Genomic DNA, 17,544 nt, shown 5'->3' with positions numbered 1-17,544 from the left:
AGCAGGACCCCCTTCACCCCCACCCATTCTCTGCCTCTCCCATTTCAGTTTCACCCTGCACTCTTCTCCCATGGCACCCAAAGAAGTCCTGCTGGAGGTCTCACTGTGGGACAGACTTCCTGTGGGCAAGGAAGCAGGGATGCTCACCTGCCTGTGACTTGTCATGCTGGCTCTCACAGAGCCCAGCACATGGGTGCAGGGCTGATTCCCACCACCATGTCCTCCCTGGGGTGGTGGCTCCCCCACCTCTCTTCCCCCCCAGTCCTTGTAGGCATCTCCAGACCTACTTGTGCCTCTTTATTGGGGAACATTTGTACATTTATAAAACAGTGATGCACATATCCCACGTTCACCAGCACGAAGGTGTTCATGCCAGCTCTCCCGCCATAGTGCCCGTGCCCATCCCGCTGGGGACTTCACTGCTCTGGCTGGCAGGGAGAGAGCCACATCCTGCACCTCCTGCTTGCTGCAGGAGTCCTTGGTGTAAGGCTGGTTGGCATGGCCGTGGCACGTCCCTGGGCTAATGTGTGGCATACCTCCAGGGATGCTCCTGCTTGCAGGTTGGTGACCCCATGGGGAGCTGGCATGGGGTCCTCTGGAGGGGCTCCCTGGGGAACACCAGTGTGCCTACCCTGCTGGGAGGCTTGCTGTGTGTCACCCCATGCAGGAGGACATGGTATACCTTGCAATTGGGTGCTTGCAGCAACAGGAAACATATTTAAACATGGGTGCATATTTTTGGGGGTCATTGGGCCATGCATACCCAGAGCTAGGGCTGCTGGGCATATCACCAGGCTGGTGCTCCAGCTCCTGCCCTGCATCTCCCATGTGTGGGGCCTTGAGGACTTCAAGGATGTGGCTCCTCCTATATCTATGGCTTTGGGCACAGCATGGCATGGCCATATTCTATCTGTGGGCACCAGGGATGGGGACCAAACCAGCAGGGCCAGGAGCCACCTGGCTCAACTCCAGCTTTCCCTAGAGGTCCCAAATTCCTGCACTGAGGTCCCCCTCTGCCAAGTGTGTGTGTTGAGGGGGACTTTGCCAGCTTGCCCCCACTCCTGAGATATTTTGGGGCAGTTTGCCCTGCGCTGGTGTCTGCTACAGTGGAGGGGGTGGAGGCAGTGTCCGACAGGACAGGGGCAGTGCTGCAGGTCCTGATATGGGTCCTGCCATGGGTCCCGCCATCTCAGGACAGGCAGGAGGACCGTGGGTGCCAGTTCTGTCCAAGGCTCCGGCCAGGTTGGACGGTGGCTGTCTGGGCAGTGCTGGGCACAGAGCACCCTCCTAACCATGTACAGTCTGGGGGAGGCACAGTGGGTGCTCAGCACCTGGGGATGGGAGCATGGCAAGGGGTACGTGCATGGTGCAAAAGAGTAACAGCAGGCAGGGGAGCAAGGGCACGACCTGCCTTGCTGCCTGGGCTGTGCCAGGCAGCTGCACCAAGGGATGAGCCACTTTGGGCAATACCTGGACAAGAAGAGGATGGGTTCACAATGAACTGGGGCAGGAGATGGAGGAGGCAGTAAGTTTGCAGTGCTGAAATGACTAGGGACTACTGAGGGCCAACACTGGAGTGGCACAGGGAGTCACAGTGCAGGGGTCTGGCTGGGAACAGTGATGTGGGGCCTGCAGCCCTGGCAGGCTGCAGAAGGTTGGGGAGGGTGTCACAGTGGTGGTGGTGCCAGGGGTCAGGATGGTGCCATGCAGGTGTGGCTGCAGTTGGGGTGTCCCTGGACTGGCTGCAGGGGCTGTGCTACTCAGAGAGCTGCCCTGCAACGCTGCCCTGCCCTGCAGCAGGAAGGCAGGGAGGTGGCCCCTGGGCAGGGGGAAGCTGTTCCAGGCATGTCTCTCTCCTGGGGGGAACCATGCAGGGCAGAGACCATTACCCAGGAGGTGTCAGCAGGGTAGAGCTTGCAGGAATCTCAGCTTACTCTCTTCATGCTCTGTAGTGCCAAGGCCCCTCTGGCCCACACCTGCTGCTCACCCAAAGTCCCGTTCCATGCCCATCCCTCTCCATGCCATGTGTTAGAGACTGGGCTGAGCCCATGTGCTAGAGGCAAGCAGAGGGGACAGGCAAAAGGATCAAGGGGCTGCTCCACTGCCAGTGCCAAGGCAGGTCCAGTGGCATCACTGGGGGCGAATGGTGTGGCCAGTCCTGGCAGTGGGGTGGGGTAGGTGGGGGCCTGCACCCACCGCACCCAATGCCACAGTCCCTCTCCATGAGAACGGCGAGGAGAGGCGTGGCAGGGGCTGCCCCCCAGTCCCGATCTTGCCTAGCAGGCGAAGTCCTCGAAGACACCCTGAGGAGGGTAGTGGTGGCGGTGATGGTGGTTGGGCAGGATGCCTGCATTGTAGGCACCCTCCACATGCCGGCCCAGCGTCTCACAGGGGCTCTGCAGGAATGGCAGTCAGTGGGGTGAGCGTAGACTCCATGCACCCTCCTCACCACCCAGTACCCTCCCCCAACATAGCCTGTCCACAGGAGCCCCCCAGGTGCATCCAGTGTCCTACCTCCCTGAGACTGCCCTGACTCTGCAGCCAAAGGGCACCAAAAGCAGTCACTCTGTCTCTTGATTTTGGGACGATGTCCCTTTCCCCTGGGGTGGGGGTGGACACTGTCCAGGCCCTGTCATTGCAGCCTTCAGGCAGCCCACCCCTATGGGTGTACCTGGTCCTTCATTTCCTCCAGTCCCAGTGTGGCGATGCTGCCTGAGGGCTTCTTCAGGGGCTGCTTGGAGCGGCACAGAACCCGGCTCACCCTGTCTCGGATCACCTGGGTGTATGCAGATGGGGCGGTCAGACCCAGACCTACATGCAGGTGGCACCCCATGTGTGGACACTCCAGTCTACATGGAACTGCTGCCCACTCCCCTGCCCAACCAGGAACAGCTGGGACAGCACCTCTGCCCACCACCCTCTGTGTCCTCAGGTCACTGAGGAATGCTGGGGGACCTGTTCTCCTCCCCCTGCCCTCCTCTGGGTGTTCCTCAATTTAAGGGTAGCACGCACGGTGTGCTCTCCCCAAGGCACCCATCTGCCCCTCCCACTGCTGAGACACACCCCTGCAGGCTCACCTCATAGATGTAGTCTAGGATCTCCAGGATGGTGAGGATGCTGGCACCGATGAACAGGCCCATCTGCCCCCCGATGTCCCCTGGAGGAGAGGAGGAGGAGATGGTCACCAGGAGATGCTGTGCAGCCCACTGTGGTCCTGGGGTGGGCCAGCAGGGCTGCAGTAAGTGCCAGGGCTGCTGGATGGAGTTGGACAGCACAGTCACGGGGGCAGGGGCAGCAGGACAGAGGGAGTGGGGGACATGCGGGATAGGGAAGAGTCAGCAGCATTCCACCCCTCATCCAGTCTGTGGCTGGCTAGCCGGCTGCTGCTCTGTGTAGTTCCTCCCCCACCCCCAGACCCACATTCTCCCAGGGCTGGGACCCAGAGCTCCACGCCTCAGGCCCCACAGGAAGGTGAGGGGAGTCACCGAGAAGCCCAGCAAGGTCATAGGCTTTCTTCTGCTCAATGGCTTCATAGTTGAGTGCTTCAAAGAAGATGTCCAGCACCAGGAAGTTCTCACTGTAGGGACACCATTGTGCTCAGTAAGGACAACTGGTCACCGACCCTCCCATCCCCACTGCGCACAAACCTCCCCTGTCTCCCAGCCCTCCATCTCCAAGGTGCACCCAAGGCCCTCATGAGTTATTCAGGCTGGTGCAGTGGGGACATAAGCAGGGCATGTCTCAGGCCAGGAGGGACCACATAGTGGGGAGATGCCAGCAGGAAGGCCAGGAGGACACAGATGGGTAGGGGAGATGCTCTAGTGGCAACACCCCTGGGCAGAGGATGCTGCAAGGACTCACTCCCCACATACTGCCAGGAGTGGGGTGAAGGTTTCCAAGGTTCCCACCCCCCCGCCCACCCCTTGGAACACCCTGGTGCTGGCAGCTCACCGGATGTAGGTCTCGTTCTTGTTGTACTTGCGGGCGAGGTAGCGCGCTGAGCCTTTGTTGGGGATGCGGACCATGGAGATCTCCTTGCCATAGCGTGTCAGGTTGCATGGTGTGGGGCAGCTGCAGCGCTCCTGGCTGTCCTCCACTGCTGCATCTGAGGGCAGGCACCCATTGGCATGGCTGCGACCCCCAGGCCCCTCCCTTGGGGCACTAGGCTGGCCCCCAAATGCCTGCCCACAGCCACACCTACCCAGTGTGTGGTCAGCGCACTCGATGTACACATTAGGGGAGCAGATGGACTCATTGCCTGTGGAGAAGCAGCTGGTTGGGAGGGTGGGAGTCTGGCCATATTCTGTCCCTCACCCTTGACTCACTCCCCGAAAGGTAGTGGGGCAGATGTGAAGGAAATGGAGATGAGTGGCCCTTGGGTGCAGGTTGGCTGGAGCACAGGTGGCCCCTAGGTACAAGGCAAACAGGGAAGGGGCTGACCTATGGTGTAAGGAAGGTAGGGCAGGGACTGACCCAGTGTGTGGGGAGTATGGGATGGTCCCTGGCGGGAGAGGAATGGGGCAGGGGGATTCCTGCCTGCAGAGGGATAGACAGTAGGGTGATCCTTGGGTGCAGAGGGATGAGGAACTGGGGAACCTTGGCTGCAAAGTGATGGGGCAGGAGTGATCTTTGGGTACAGGGAGTTGGTTCAGCCCTGGGCAGGGCTGTTGGGGCACTGGGATGCCCCTGACACCATCATGCACGTCCCTCACCTGGCATGTGGACCATGCGGCAGTGGCAGGTCTGCACCACAGCCTCCTTCTCACACTGGAGGCGGCAGGCAGCAATGCTGTAGGTGTCATAGCCAGGCAGCATTTGCTCCCCCTGCATGCTGGCCCGGCAGTTGCCCCATGGCTGTGGCAGGTAGGTGAGCTGTCAGGGTGAGAAGGGCATTGCTGCAGGGCTGTGCCAGGCTGGGTGCCCACAGGCACCTCCCTGGGGACTGTGGGGTGTGCTGCCTTACACGCTGCTCCTGGCAGGACACAAAGGTCTGGAAGCCAGGTGAGACACCAAAGCCCAGCTGATGTATATAGGGTGGCTCGTCCTGGCTGTGGATCTGGACCCGGATTCCAGCTTCAAATGACGTCTCATCTGTGGGAGAAGGACAGAGGTGCTCCATGTCTGCACTCAACCAGCACCTGAACCCCTCTAGGTGTCCTGCTTGACCCATAGTCCCCACCTAGGGTGCCCTGCTTGCCCAGGAACTATCCCTCCTAGCACCCTTCACCTTTGCCCTGCCCAAGCCATAGCCCTACTCACTGGTCTCTCTCCAGATGGGCAGGTACTCTTCCTGCTGGATGTCCAGCATGATCTCCAGCCCGTTGCCCATGCCACCTTGGCGGGTCACACGCGGATTCCTACGGTCCCCGTTGAAGGTGTAGCACTTACCATAGCGTGTGTAGACCTGAGGATGGAGAAAGCGCAGGTAAAGGAGCAGATAGGGATGAGGTCCAGGAACCCCTTTCCAATTCCATGGATGTGCTAGAAGGGAGGTACAATCTTGCATGTCCCTTGGAAGGGCTCATCTCAGCCTCACTCCCCACACTGTCACCCCTTCACCCTTGCTGATGTGGGGGTGAAACATCACCCCCAGCATCCATGGGGCAGCTCAGCTGTCCTGCTCCTGCCAGGAGGGAACTCACAGGGGCAAAGTGCTGGGGGCCACAGCGCTCTCCTTGAAAGCGACACTCCACCAGCATGTCCTCAATCTGGTGACCCAGGCGGTGAAAGAAGCTCTGCATGGTTCGCTCGGAGCGTCGGGGTGGCAGGAAGCGTGAGTAGTTGGCCAGACGCGTCAGCCACGCACGCTGGTTCTCCCCCAGCACGGCCAGCATCTCTGGCACCAGTGAGCGGTTCTCCCAGGACAGCCCCAGCCACTGTCCCACTGAGTAAAGGTCAGGCTTGGTGAGGTGCAGGAAGCGTGCCCGGTTGGGGTTGCAGAGGGTGACAGCTGGGAAGCGGAGCTGGGGGGCCCAGGTGAGGCGTGCCCGGGTGTGCACAGGGCACGAGAGCAGGTGGTGCAGGCGGTCAGCAGTGCCGGTGGCCAGCAGCCCGGCGGAGGCCAGGAAGGCCAGGGTCCAGAGCAGGCGGCGCAGGCGGGACTGTGGCCGGGTGCACATGTAATGCAGCCCAGGGATCCGGGTGGCTCGCAGGATGCCAACGACGAGCTGGGCAGCGCTGCTGTCCTGAGATGGTGTCAGAATTTCCCCATCCTGGCAGCAGGCAAGGGGCAGTGGCATGGCTGCAGGCAGGGGGGCTCCTCTGGAAAGTGGGGTGCAGACTGCCTCTGAAGCTGCCTAGGGTTCCTGGTACCCTCCAGGGAGCTCTCCCTTCCAGGACACTCTTGCTCTGCACCTTCCTGGAAATGAATGTGGCAGGCGCCTTCCTGAGCAGCTCCGGTGATGGGTGAAGGGAGGGAGAGGAGGGGGCTGCTATAAACACGCCTTCCCCCAACCTCCACTTGGGAATGGAAAATTCCTCCTTGAGCCAGGCTGGGACAGGGCAACCCCCAGCTGCAGCCAGGTAGGTTGAACTGGCTGCCCCCACGATGTTCCAGCATGGTGTGCACCTGTGCCTTGATAGTGATGACCTGTCTTAGCCACGCTGTAGGAACCCTATTCCTAGGGATGCTGCACTTCAGCTCGTCCCTGTTGTCCCTTGCCATGCATGGCATTGCAGCCCCCATGAAATCCTGCCTGGACCCCCAGGATTCTGAACTGTGGCTGCTCTGGAGCTGGGGACCCTGCCCCAAAGAAGCAGGACAGTACCAGTCTTGGGGGCCATCACCTCCTGGCAGTGTTGTTCAGGATCATGTCTACCTTGGGCTCCAAGGCTGTACCCTGGTATCCTTGGCCTTGGAGCTGGGAACCTCAGTGTACCTGGTCCCTGTGGGGTGCAGTAAGCAGGACCTTGGGTCAGGAGGAGTGGAACCATAGTGTGGGAGGCCGCGTGGAAGCGCACCTGAGCCCTGCGGGTGCTTTGAAGTGACAGCAAGGCTGTGATCAGAGCACGGCAGTAGCGGGGGGGCGGGGGGGGACTGTCTGCACCCAACTGTCAGCGTGGCTGGCAGTGCCCTGACAGCCTGTCAGGTGCCTTCAAAGCTCAGCACCGCCGTCCCTGCAGCTTCTCATCTCCTGCTGCTGTTGCTTGCAGGCACCCACCTTTGGTATCCACCCAGCGTGGGTTGGCATCGGAGGGGGGAGGTGGGGGGGTGGTGTTCCTGCAGACTTCATAGCCCCAGGACAATTCAGGGCTGCTGTGCCCCTTGAAGGGCAGCATACCTGACTGAGCTCCATTGCATCTGGGCAGGAGGAGGGCAGTTGCTGGCAGGGGAGATTGGAACAAGGGGAGCTCCAAATCACCTTAGCAGTGGCTTGCAGCATCATCCATGCCTCCAGCCTTGACGCCTGAACAAGGCGTAACTTTAGCCATGACAGGGACCCAGCCAGGATCTCATCTGGCAGCTTGGCTACAAGTACAGGAGGAGGCTAGGCAGGTCAGAAACAGCTCAGACACCGAGGGAAACAAGTGAGTGCAGGTGGTAGGACAGTGCACTCCCCTTCATCGCACGCCTTGCCCCGAGCAAGGAGAAGGCCAGGCCAAAGGCACGCACGGTTCCAGCTCTGGCCCTTACTGGCACTCCGCACCCCGCACCCCGCACCCGGCACCCCGCGCTCTACATTCCGCACCGGCAGCGCGGGGCGGCGGGTGCGCGGCGGGCGCTCTCCGGCAGGGGGCAGCACGGCCCCGCGCTCGGGCCACACCGGGCGCCCTTCGCTGCCCCCGGGACCCGCGCCCTCCCCGGTCCCCGTTCGCTCGCCCGACGCGGGCCCCATCCTCAGAGCAACCCCCGAGCCGGACCGGGCCGCTGAGTTCTCTGGTTCCTGCCGTAGCCCCGCCGCCGAGTGCAGCGCTGGCACCAACCCCGCCGCGGGCTCCCTGCTGTCTGCATCTTCCAGACTCCGTGGGTCACCCCACTGTAGCCGCCCTGGGCTGTCCCTTCCAGCCCCTGTGTGCCCGCAGCACCCTCGAGACACGGCTCAGTCCCTCTCCGTAGGGTGCCTGGAGCCGGCTCGGCTCCTTTCTGAGATTTATCACGGCTGTGAGCGCCGGCGGCTGCTAGCCTGATACCATCAGCCTCAGCACACTAGGGCAGCTTCTATAATAGTTTTCTTTAAACGGAGGATGAACTCTCCAGGCTGGAGAAAATGTCATTTCTCTGAACGTTTCCATCTCCCGTCGGTTCAGACATCTCTGGGCGGCATCGCAATCACCCTGGAGCAGGGTGAGGGATGGGTATGGGATGCAGAGTCTGAGGCACATGGGGACAGACAGCTCAGGGACAGGGACCAGTATTCAGCAGGACTGGAGGAGAAGGTCCATCTGGGGGGTGGCTCCTCAGGCAGGAGGGCATGGCTGTGGGAGAGCATGAGGAGAGGAGGGGTGCCCATGGCATCCAGCTGAGTTACTCACTTGTCGGCTGCTGGGGTGCCGAGGCCAACTGTGAAATCATAGTGGCGAGAGCACAACACAGTCCTGAAGGGCTTTGCCTTTCCTGCATGACAAAACCAATTAAATAACAGGGAGCACATGAGGAGGAGGAGGAGGAGGAGGAGGAGGAGGAGGAGGAGGAGGAAGGGCAGAGGAGAGCCTGCCTGCCCCAGGAACATAATTTTCTCCCTGCAGCTGACCCAGAAAAGCACCTTGCAGGGCGGTAGCACACATGTCCGGCTAAGAACAACAACTGGGGCATGGGACCCTGGGCACCCTGCTCTGCTTGCTGTGAACCCATAAATGTTGCATCTTTGGGGGCAGAGTGGCAGCATTCCTGCACCTCTTGCCAGTCTCCTCACTCAGTCACTACATGCTGGCATCCCCACACTACACTCACGTGCAGGGAAGACCCCATTAGGAAGGTAATTTCTTGACATGATTCCTCATTTCCCTCTCTCTGCCTGGAAGACACACCGACCTTGACAGAAATAGTTGCCTGCACCTTGGCAGGCAGATCCAGTCAGAGATTGGTGGGGGCCCTGGCATCTTCCTTCCCACCCCACACAGTTGTGGGGCCACCCAAGTCCCCTTCATGCCTCTGAGACTTGCTTCAATGCCCCCTGCTGTGGGGAGCCCTACAGAATCAAAGTGCTGATCCCCAGCATCCTCACCCTGCCTCACACCAGCCCACCGTGGGCAGTGGGGAAAGGAGGACCAGCATCATGCATTCCCAGTCCCCCATCCCCAATGCTGCCAGCCCATTGTGCCTGCCTCAGGCTGATCCCAGCTCACACAGGTATTTCTGCGGCTTACACGGCTCCCCATGGTATTTAGCCTCTGGAAGACGACGTTAAACATTGCAAGCAGCGACAAATCCTGATTGCTCCAAGGAGACAAGAGGCCGCACTAAGCTTCCAGCCAAACGTTTTCATGCGAGGGAAATGAGTTGCGACATGTGTGGTGCCGGCGGGTCCTGCTCCTGCATGCCTGGGGCACCAAGCCCTGCTCCCACAACCCCACTGGGACATCCAGTTCTGCTCCCACATACCTGATGGAACATCCAGCCCTGCTCCCACATCCCCACTGGGACAGGCAGGCCCTGGGCATGGGCACACCATGCAGGAGCAATCACCCCAGCATAGAAACAACCCTAAGAATAGTAATCACTGGGGAAATATGGGGAAGGGGACAGGGATGGGAAGACACTGGAGTACTGCCCACCCTGGACTTGGTGGGGATGCTGGCCTAGAAGTAACCTTGAGGGTGATCCCCATGCACCCCAGCCCAGAGGGCAAATTGGCATGGGCAAGGCATGGGCAAGGCTGTGGAATAAAGGAAAGCAGATTGCAAAACTGGAAATGCTGCTTCTTGAGTGAGTGCAGGCATCTGGAGGCGCAGAGATGTTCCTGAACAGGGGACGTGGCACAGGAGCTGGGGCCAAACTGGGATGACATTGGTAGAGCTGGGACAATGGCACACCCATGTACACTGCCTCCTGCTCTGCTTCTGCCCCACACTGTGATCATCCCAGCTCCAAAGCCCAGCTCTGTGGGAGCCCCTCCCCATGCCACTGTCCCCGCCATGGAAGCCCCCCACATCCCCAACAGCCAACTTCCCCTGCACAGCACAGCCCATCCCCGCCTGGGTGCCCCGGGAGGGAAGCTGCAGCGCTGACGCCAGCATTACAACTGCCCGGGATATGAGATCCGCTTGGATTCAGCAATTTCAACTCATTTCAAGCCTGATTCTGCAGCAATTTTCTGAGCCAGTGGGATGTTTTTGCCACTGCAAACGTCCCTTCCCACACACGGTCGCACCATTTCCCTTCCCTGCTCCCAGAAGAGGTTGAGGAACGGTGCCAATTTGGCTCGACCCCAGCTTCAGCAGTAGCACAACCATTTCCCACACTAGCAGCCCTCCAGTGCATCCTCCGGCCCCACGTGGAGCTTCTGGGATGGCTCCTGCTGCATGCAGCCCTGCTTATTTGGGCTGGAGCTGCTGCCTCTATGGGGCACTGGGTTTTGCATCCTCAGTTCCAACAGAACAGGGCACCTTCAGCTCTGAGCAGCACCCACCAGTGCTGGTCTGGACTCCTTGCTTCCCCTGTCCTTTGAAGGGTCAAGGTCTGGAGCATCCTCCATGGCTCCCTGACCTGCCTGCAAAGGAGGTGGGAGAGCAGCATGGGACAGAAGGGCCAGAGGATGCTGTGAGCATATTCCAGAGGGACCAAGACCCCTCCTGCCACCACAGCTGTGCCTCTCTCTGTGCTACAGGATAGCCCGTGCCAGCTGAGTCTCCTTGGCTAGGCCTGAGCCAAGCAGTGGAGGCATGGGCATGTGGGACTGGTAGAACCCCTCTCATGCTAAGCAGGCTTGCTGCTGGAATACCAATTTCTCAGCTGTGCCACTGGCTGTGCTGCTGGTGGGGCAGAGCAGCAGGAAGCACCTGGGCCCCAACACTGTGCAGGGCAAGCAGGTCACCACCAGGCTTCTGCATCAGGGCCAGAGTGTAGCCCATGTCCCCAAGAATGGGTAGGACCTGGAGCAGGGCTTTCTGCTCCTGGTGGGTCAGGAGTACTGGCATGCAATGCAAAGCAGAGGAATGCACTGTGCACATGGGCAAAGACACCTTCCCAGCACATCTACCCTAGTGCTGCCAGTGACTAGTAAAACAGGGGGACATTAGCACCGTCCAGCTTCCAGGATCAGCGTCTGTGACAGCACGCCCAAACTCGTGCACCAGGGAAGGACCTCTCCCTTCGAACCATTACCCTAGGAGCCCTGCACTGGCCAAACCAGGAGCCAGAGGGAGCTATGCAGCCAGTGCCACATGGAGCCAGGATGGTTGTGATGCAGAGGAGAGTGGTTGGGGATCCCAGGTCCTCACCTCTCGACCCTGCTGCACAGGCATGGCAGCACACAGCTGCCTCCAGTAGCAGACTAAGTGCCATTACATAGTTGTGCCTTCTACTCCTGCTGCTCCTGGGGGGAATTTGTCCCAGAATCTCACTCATTTCCAACATCAATTTATTCATGGCCAGTTTGTATCATTTGTTCTCATGCCAGCATTGTCCCTTAGCTTAAATAGCTCTCTTCCCTCCCTTGTGTTTACTCCTTTGACGTATTTATAAACGGCAATCCCATCCTTTTGCAGCCTCCAGCCTGCACGTGCCAGTCGCTTCTGGTTTCCTCTCCAGATTCAGGCTGTGCCTGCCTATGCAGTCCAGCTGCCCAGCACAGCATCTGTGCCAGCATCTCAGCCCTGGCAGCCCAGGGCTCACACACTGCTCTCACCCTCCATGCCAGAGCAGTCTCGGGGCAGCATCCCACCTTGGCTGGGACTGCTGCCCCAGCCAGGGCTAACCTGCTCCCTGAAAATCTTTCGGCAGCTTGTGTTTTGATACAGTTTGTTTGCATTTTAAAGAGACCACCAAAAGGGACGCTTGGGTGCGTGAAGGAGCCAACACCAAGGGTATTGCAGAAGATGAAGTGTCAGTGGCTAAGCTGTGCTGCAGTGCAGGGCAGGGGTGCAGAGTGGTTGGGGGCAGGGGGCAGAGGCAGGTGCAGTGAGATGGGGAGGCAGGAGCTGGGGAAGTCCATCATGTTGGCAGACAGCAAGCCTCTCTGAGATGCTGACCATGCTGCCTACCAACCGTGATCTCTCCCTTAGAACATGAGCAGGGTGTTGGAACTGAAGGGGTTTCTGCTGCATGTTTCTGCCTCGTGTTTCAGGAGGTGCACAGGGTCTCCACGGAAAAGATGCACCAAAGCTGCACCCTCAAACATGCCAGAACAAGCTTGCCAAGCTGCTAACACACTCCCTAGCTTGGATTTGGACTGTGCCGAGCAGCAATCCTGCCATTACTCTGTGCATCCTCCAGCGCTCTCCAGCCAGCTTCCCATCCTCAGACACCCCTGCGCCAGGCACGTCATCCCCAGTCACACAGCACAGCATGCCACAGATAAGTGCTAGGATGGGCTGCAGCTCAGCCTCGCTGCTGCAAACCCAACAAAACACTCGCATACACAGAGAGCAATAATTATGGGTTTGAATAGCGGGCTCCCCTTGGCAGCCAAAGGAGACCCAGCACCATACACAGTTCTGTGCAGGCACAGCAGGGTCATGCCTCTTGTTCCCAGGACCAGGCAAGGATCCACAGCCCTGTGGTTTCACACACAGATGTAGCACTGAGCTCACACATCCTGTAGGCTGGAGGAAGCAGGGAACATCAAGGATACCCTAAAGTGGGGTATTCCGTGTCTCCGAGGCTCCTTTGTAGAGTTTAGACAACCTCTGCTCTCTGGCAGTTGTCACCCCGGAGGGACCCCAGTACATCAGTGCCTCTGCATGGTGCTGCTTGGGCGCTGGTGGCTTTTGGCAGCAGATCCTGGGCGCCCCCAGCCCTGACTTGTTCTCTTTTGCATGCGGGGCGCTGCGGGAAAGAATCCTCTCATCCTCCCATCACCGCAGTGCTCGGCAGGCAGCGCATCCCTCGGGGACCGTTTCTCTTTGAACGCAGTCGTACAGGGAGCGCTGCCGGCCGTTCCCAAAGGGTTAACAAGCAATTTCTTTTGCTGACAGCTCGGAGACCGTTCACTATCGACTGCGGGAGAATAAGAGGGGAGAAGCAGCGAGATAAAAAGGCAGCAGAGCTGGCACCGCCTGCTTAATCCCAGCGTTTAATCTGCTGGGGCAGCGCAGGCAGCCTTATCTCGCCGTCCTTCTGCTGCTCCATCTCATTACTGCTCCCACGGCTGCCGGGAGATGGGGAAGCTGAGCTGAGGCGCGGGGCCTGGGGCAGGGATGCCGCTTGCTTCCCCGCTCAGCAGCCTCCGCGCCTGGCACCACCGCATCCCTCGCTGCCTACCCGGAGCAGGGGGGACACACACAGGGATGGGTGCACAGGCTGCACCGATGGAGCATGCTGGCTCACGCCAGCGCTATCACACAGCTTCAGGGTCACACTGACAGTGTCACACTCAGTCACACATTTCCCTGTCATTGAGCTCCGGCGGTCCAGCCTGCATGATGCCCAAGCCCCCATGGGCTATTGAAGGATGCAGGGCTCCGTCGAACAGTGAATGTAGGACACAGTAGGGCCAGGACAGCCGGCAGACCAATGCCAGCTCATCCTGCGTGCTCCTCTCTCTGCCATACCAGCTCCACTCTGTCTGTTCCCCCCACTAGGCACACCATGGCCGTTGTCACTAGGAGACACCGGCCTGGACCTGGCAGATCCTGCAGCCTCAGGATAGGGTTAGGCAGGAGGGGAGAGAGGCCCGCCTCGCAGGAGCTGGCACACGGTCCCTCCAGCTGTGGTATTTATCGGTAAATCCACAGCACTGATGCCTTGCAGATGAAGCCTCACACTTGCTGTGTTGTCACGGGGGTTATCCTTGTGCCTAGGGATGGGTTTCCATTGACAACATTTATTGTCACCCTGGCTGAGGTGCTGCCAGTACCTCACTGCCTGCTCCTCTTGCAAGGCTGTGCTGCCTGCCTGGGGTTGTTGTGAGAGACATAGAGCAGCACCTCAATGAGTGGTTCCAGCAGAGTGGGTCCCAAGATGAAAGAGCAGCCAGGCATGTCCTTCTGCTCCCTGCTGCTAGGGCTGATGAGTCCTCTGCCCACCTGTTGCAGGGTACCTCACACACCCTCTCACCATTTCAGCAGGATGAGGGGAGGTGCTGGTCCCTGAGCTGGACCATGCTGAGCAGAGCACACATCTGGGCTGCCACAGATTTGCTGACTATGCTGGCAGTGCAGCTCCTGTCACAGGTTGCAGCTTTGCAACTCTTCTGCATGGTGCGTGATTACTGGGACTAGCGGAGCTGCTGAGTGGAGCCATCACAGGCAGGGTGGCCTGGGCAGAGAATTGGGGGCAGCTCCCATCCTGCAGCCTGAACTGATTATCATGTTGGAGCTGGCAGGGTGGCTGTGGGAGCCACAGTCTTGTGCACCTCTTGCCCCAAGGTGACACGGGATGAGCAGAAATACCCCCAAAAGGGGAGCTTGGGTCCAAGGCACCCTGCTATGCTCTGGTTCCTCATCCACTACCTGCTGCCTGTCCCCCCACTATGCTCCACACCACTGATTTCCCTGAAGCCAGCAGGGATTGTCCTGAGCCACCTGGTGCGGTCAGGCAGGGGCTGAACCAGACTAAATCCCTGAGCAGCACAAGGGGTAGCCTCCTGCCAGCATCCTCCCTGTCCACAAAGTCACTGCATAAGCACTGCTCAGTTCTCCTATCACCCTACTCTATCCAGGCTCCCACCTCTTCCTCTTCTCCTTCCCTCCAGTTGTTGACCCCCGACATTGCGGGGGTTCTGCTCTCTCCGACAACACGAATTTGACTCTAACATGTCAGAACTGAAAGAAACAACAGGCAAACAAACAGCCTGAGCCCTGGCTGCACCCACCCCCCCAGGGCCAGCTCAGGAACCTGGGTGCCAGGGGGCCAGTCGGGATGATGATGTAACCCGACAGCACATCGGGAGCCCTAGTGAAGTGGGGCGATCACAGCCCAGTGGGAAGGGGCTCGTTAATAGCTGAGCCCTTTTAGCAGAGATTAGGGAGCTGCGCGGCTTTGATCTTTGATTGCCAATTTGCATCTTGAAGGCGCTGGGACCTCATCCAGCCTCAGCGCAACCCTTTGTGGTTATCTCGTGGCTAATGGATTTGTTCTTAATGCTGGAGCGTGCAGGCTAAAGGCTGATTAAACCCTCTCCGCGGTACTAAATCAATGGAACAAACATGATAGGGGCTGGCTTTCCCCAACCTGTGTGCTCCTGGGCAGAGAGGCTGATCAAGAGAGTCCCCTAGCCCTGGCATTGACAAGGACACCCTCCTTGGGGCTGCTGGGCAGGGGAAGAGCCACAGGCACTGGTAGGCAGGGACAACCCTACAGCCCATATCCTTCTACCCATATATCCCCATCTTCTGCTTGCCCTGCAGATGATGGGCTGGGGGTCTCAGGACACTGCAGGTGTCTACCCTACTTGGGCCACACTGCCCTTGTGCTGGTGCTTGGCATCTGCGGGAGCTCTCAATTGTTCCCTCCAGCTCCTCCCAGCTCCCAGGGTTTGCTGTGGAAGAAGGAACATGTCCCGAAAGGAATGGGATGGGGAAACCTGCTCTTGCAGCTGGAGGACTCCTTTCCTCTCCCAACACTCCTTTGCCTCCCACACAGAGGGGGGCAGCACTGGCAGCTCCCATCTTCTCTGTCCAGATCATCTCCCCTTCCTCCTGCTTGGAGGCAGTGCCATGTTCACAGAACCACATCCTGCCCACAGCATTCCAGACATCACATGCTATGAGCAGGTGTATCTATACGCATTTTCCATAATGCCTCTGGTCTACACTGCATGCCCAGCTTTGGGAAAATGCAATTCCCACTGTGTCTGCAGGCATCATGAGCAGAGCGAACAAACTGCACCCTGCCCACACGTGCCCCAGAAACAACTGGTCCTCTATCCTACCTGCTGCCTGGGATGTGGGCCTGGAGGTGGGAACTGAGATAGGCAGAACTAAAGTTATGGGGAGTAGGAGCTCTGGGGAGGAGAGTTGTGTGGCTGCAAGCCGGGAGGAGACTGGCTGAGAGCATCTTGAAACCTTTGCTTTTTGCAGGCTCATTGCAATGTCCTGGCTGCTGCCAGGGCAAAGCTACCTACAGGTGACAGGAACCCTGAGCAGAAACCCTGCTCTGGAGCCTAAGCTGCCTGTACCAGAGGTTGAGATATGAGCTGCAACATAGTGAAGCACAGAGGAGTGCCTTGCTGGGAACCAGCCTATGGGCAGAAGGTGCTGGGACCAACCCTATGGGCTCCAGGCTGCTCCCATGCCAGACTCAACCTTGGTGAGCAGCTGCTTCAGAGGCAGCCAACTGCCACACAGCGTGGAGACAGTGGGATCACACACCAAGATTCCCATTGGCAAACTTCACTATTGAAACATCTCTCTTTTGCCAATATTTGCCAAGCACGGGAGATAAACTGGCTACAAGTCATCAGTGCTGGCATTTCAATCCACCAGGCTGGCAGCGGAGGGGCAGCCAGGCAGGCAGGCAGGCAGGCAGCCCCTGCAGGTAGTGTGGCCCTGCCAGCTCAGCCCCTTGGGCTCCTATCCCCAGCTCCTGACTGAGAAGCCCCTGTGCCCTGACTGCATCAGAGTAAGGAGATCCAGGACCTCTCCATGCTGCTGCACAGCACCTCTGCCTGCCAGGGATGGATGCTGCCACCATGGGCAGCACTGCCTCTGCCACCCAGCCCTGGCCATCAGCACAGCTCCCCTCCTGCACCCCTACCTCTGCACCATGACAGCCGTCTCTACCCAGTCATCGTATCCCCTGAAATCCTCAATGCAGCACCAACTCTGCAGCTCCAGCACTGCCCCATGCACTCACTCTTATGTCATCCCAGTGACCCCAGTATCACTGCCCTGTCATGCCTGCACCACAAAGCCTCCTCTCCCCCTTTTTCCAGGCTGCCTGTGCAGTGTCTGCAGCAGTCCCTGAGAGGGTGAGGCAGGACATGATGCTGAGATACAGCTCCTGGAGGAGAAGCCCAGAGCATTATCAGCACAGGGAGTTAATTAAGGTCATGTCAGGCGATAAGGAAACAGGATGTCAGAACGGCAACTGTACAGGTGGGTCAGAGCCTGAAAAACTCCCTCTGAAAAGCAACTCCACCGAGATGTGGAGCCAACCAGGTGCTCAGGGACAGAGTCACTGTCATGGCTGCACATGCAAGGATGCACATCCAATGATAGCATATATGCTATACTGTGTCCAGTGCAGGACAGGATGGGATGGGATGGAGTGGAATGAGATAGGGATGAAGGTGGGATAAAATGGGATAGGATGGTGATGGAGACAGGGATGGAACAGGAACAGGAATGGGATGGGATGGGGATGAGATGGGATGGCATGGGGTGAGATCATAAGGGGCTGGGCAGGAGGCTTGCTTGTGACACGCCACTTCCTGGGCAGGGAAAGCCAGCTGAACAGTCCTAGTTATCCTCTCCTGTCCTCATGCAGAAGCAATTCACCTCAGT

At 59.0% G+C, this 17,544-nt stretch overlaps 1 protein-coding gene across 4 annotated transcripts in view; it reads right to left on the bottom strand.

Annotated features, from left to right (window-relative positions):
* Nucleotides 1-285: 285 nt before the first annotated feature.
* ASIC4 (acid sensing ion channel subunit family member 4) overlaps nucleotides 286-17,544 on the bottom strand; it is a 63,468-nt gene continuing 46,209 nt past the window's right edge. For 2 of the 4 annotated variants that reach the window (XM_071562655.1, XM_071562656.1), the window contains exons 2-10: nucleotides 5,260-5,404; nucleotides 4,964-5,091; nucleotides 4,713-4,872; nucleotides 4,202-4,258; nucleotides 3,952-4,105; nucleotides 3,486-3,577; nucleotides 3,078-3,157; nucleotides 2,672-2,776; nucleotides 286-2,396 (exon numbers count right to left, since the gene is read on the bottom strand). In XM_071562655.1, the coding sequence (XP_071418756.1) occupies nucleotides 2,277-2,396; nucleotides 2,672-2,776; nucleotides 3,078-3,157; nucleotides 3,486-3,577; nucleotides 3,952-4,105; nucleotides 4,202-4,258; nucleotides 4,713-4,872; nucleotides 4,964-5,091; nucleotides 5,260-5,404 (1,041 nt within the window). In that variant the 3' untranslated portion in view covers nucleotides 286-2,276. Of the gene's footprint in view, nucleotides 2,397-2,671; nucleotides 2,777-3,077; nucleotides 3,158-3,485; nucleotides 3,578-3,951; nucleotides 4,106-4,201; nucleotides 4,259-4,712; nucleotides 4,873-4,963; nucleotides 5,092-5,259; nucleotides 5,405-17,544 lie in introns of those variants that run through there. The other 2 variants (XM_071562657.1, XM_071562658.1) reach the window with 2 other exon arrangements.

This window comes from Pithys albifrons, chromosome 8 (genome assembly GCF_047495875.1).
Source record: "Pithys albifrons albifrons isolate INPA30051 chromosome 8, PitAlb_v1, whole genome shotgun sequence".
NCBI classification, from domain to species: domain Eukaryota; kingdom Metazoa; phylum Chordata; class Aves; order Passeriformes; family Thamnophilidae; genus Pithys; species Pithys albifrons.
The sequence above is the reverse complement of the archived record's forward strand: the minus strand, read 5'-3'. Positions and strand labels throughout refer to the sequence as shown.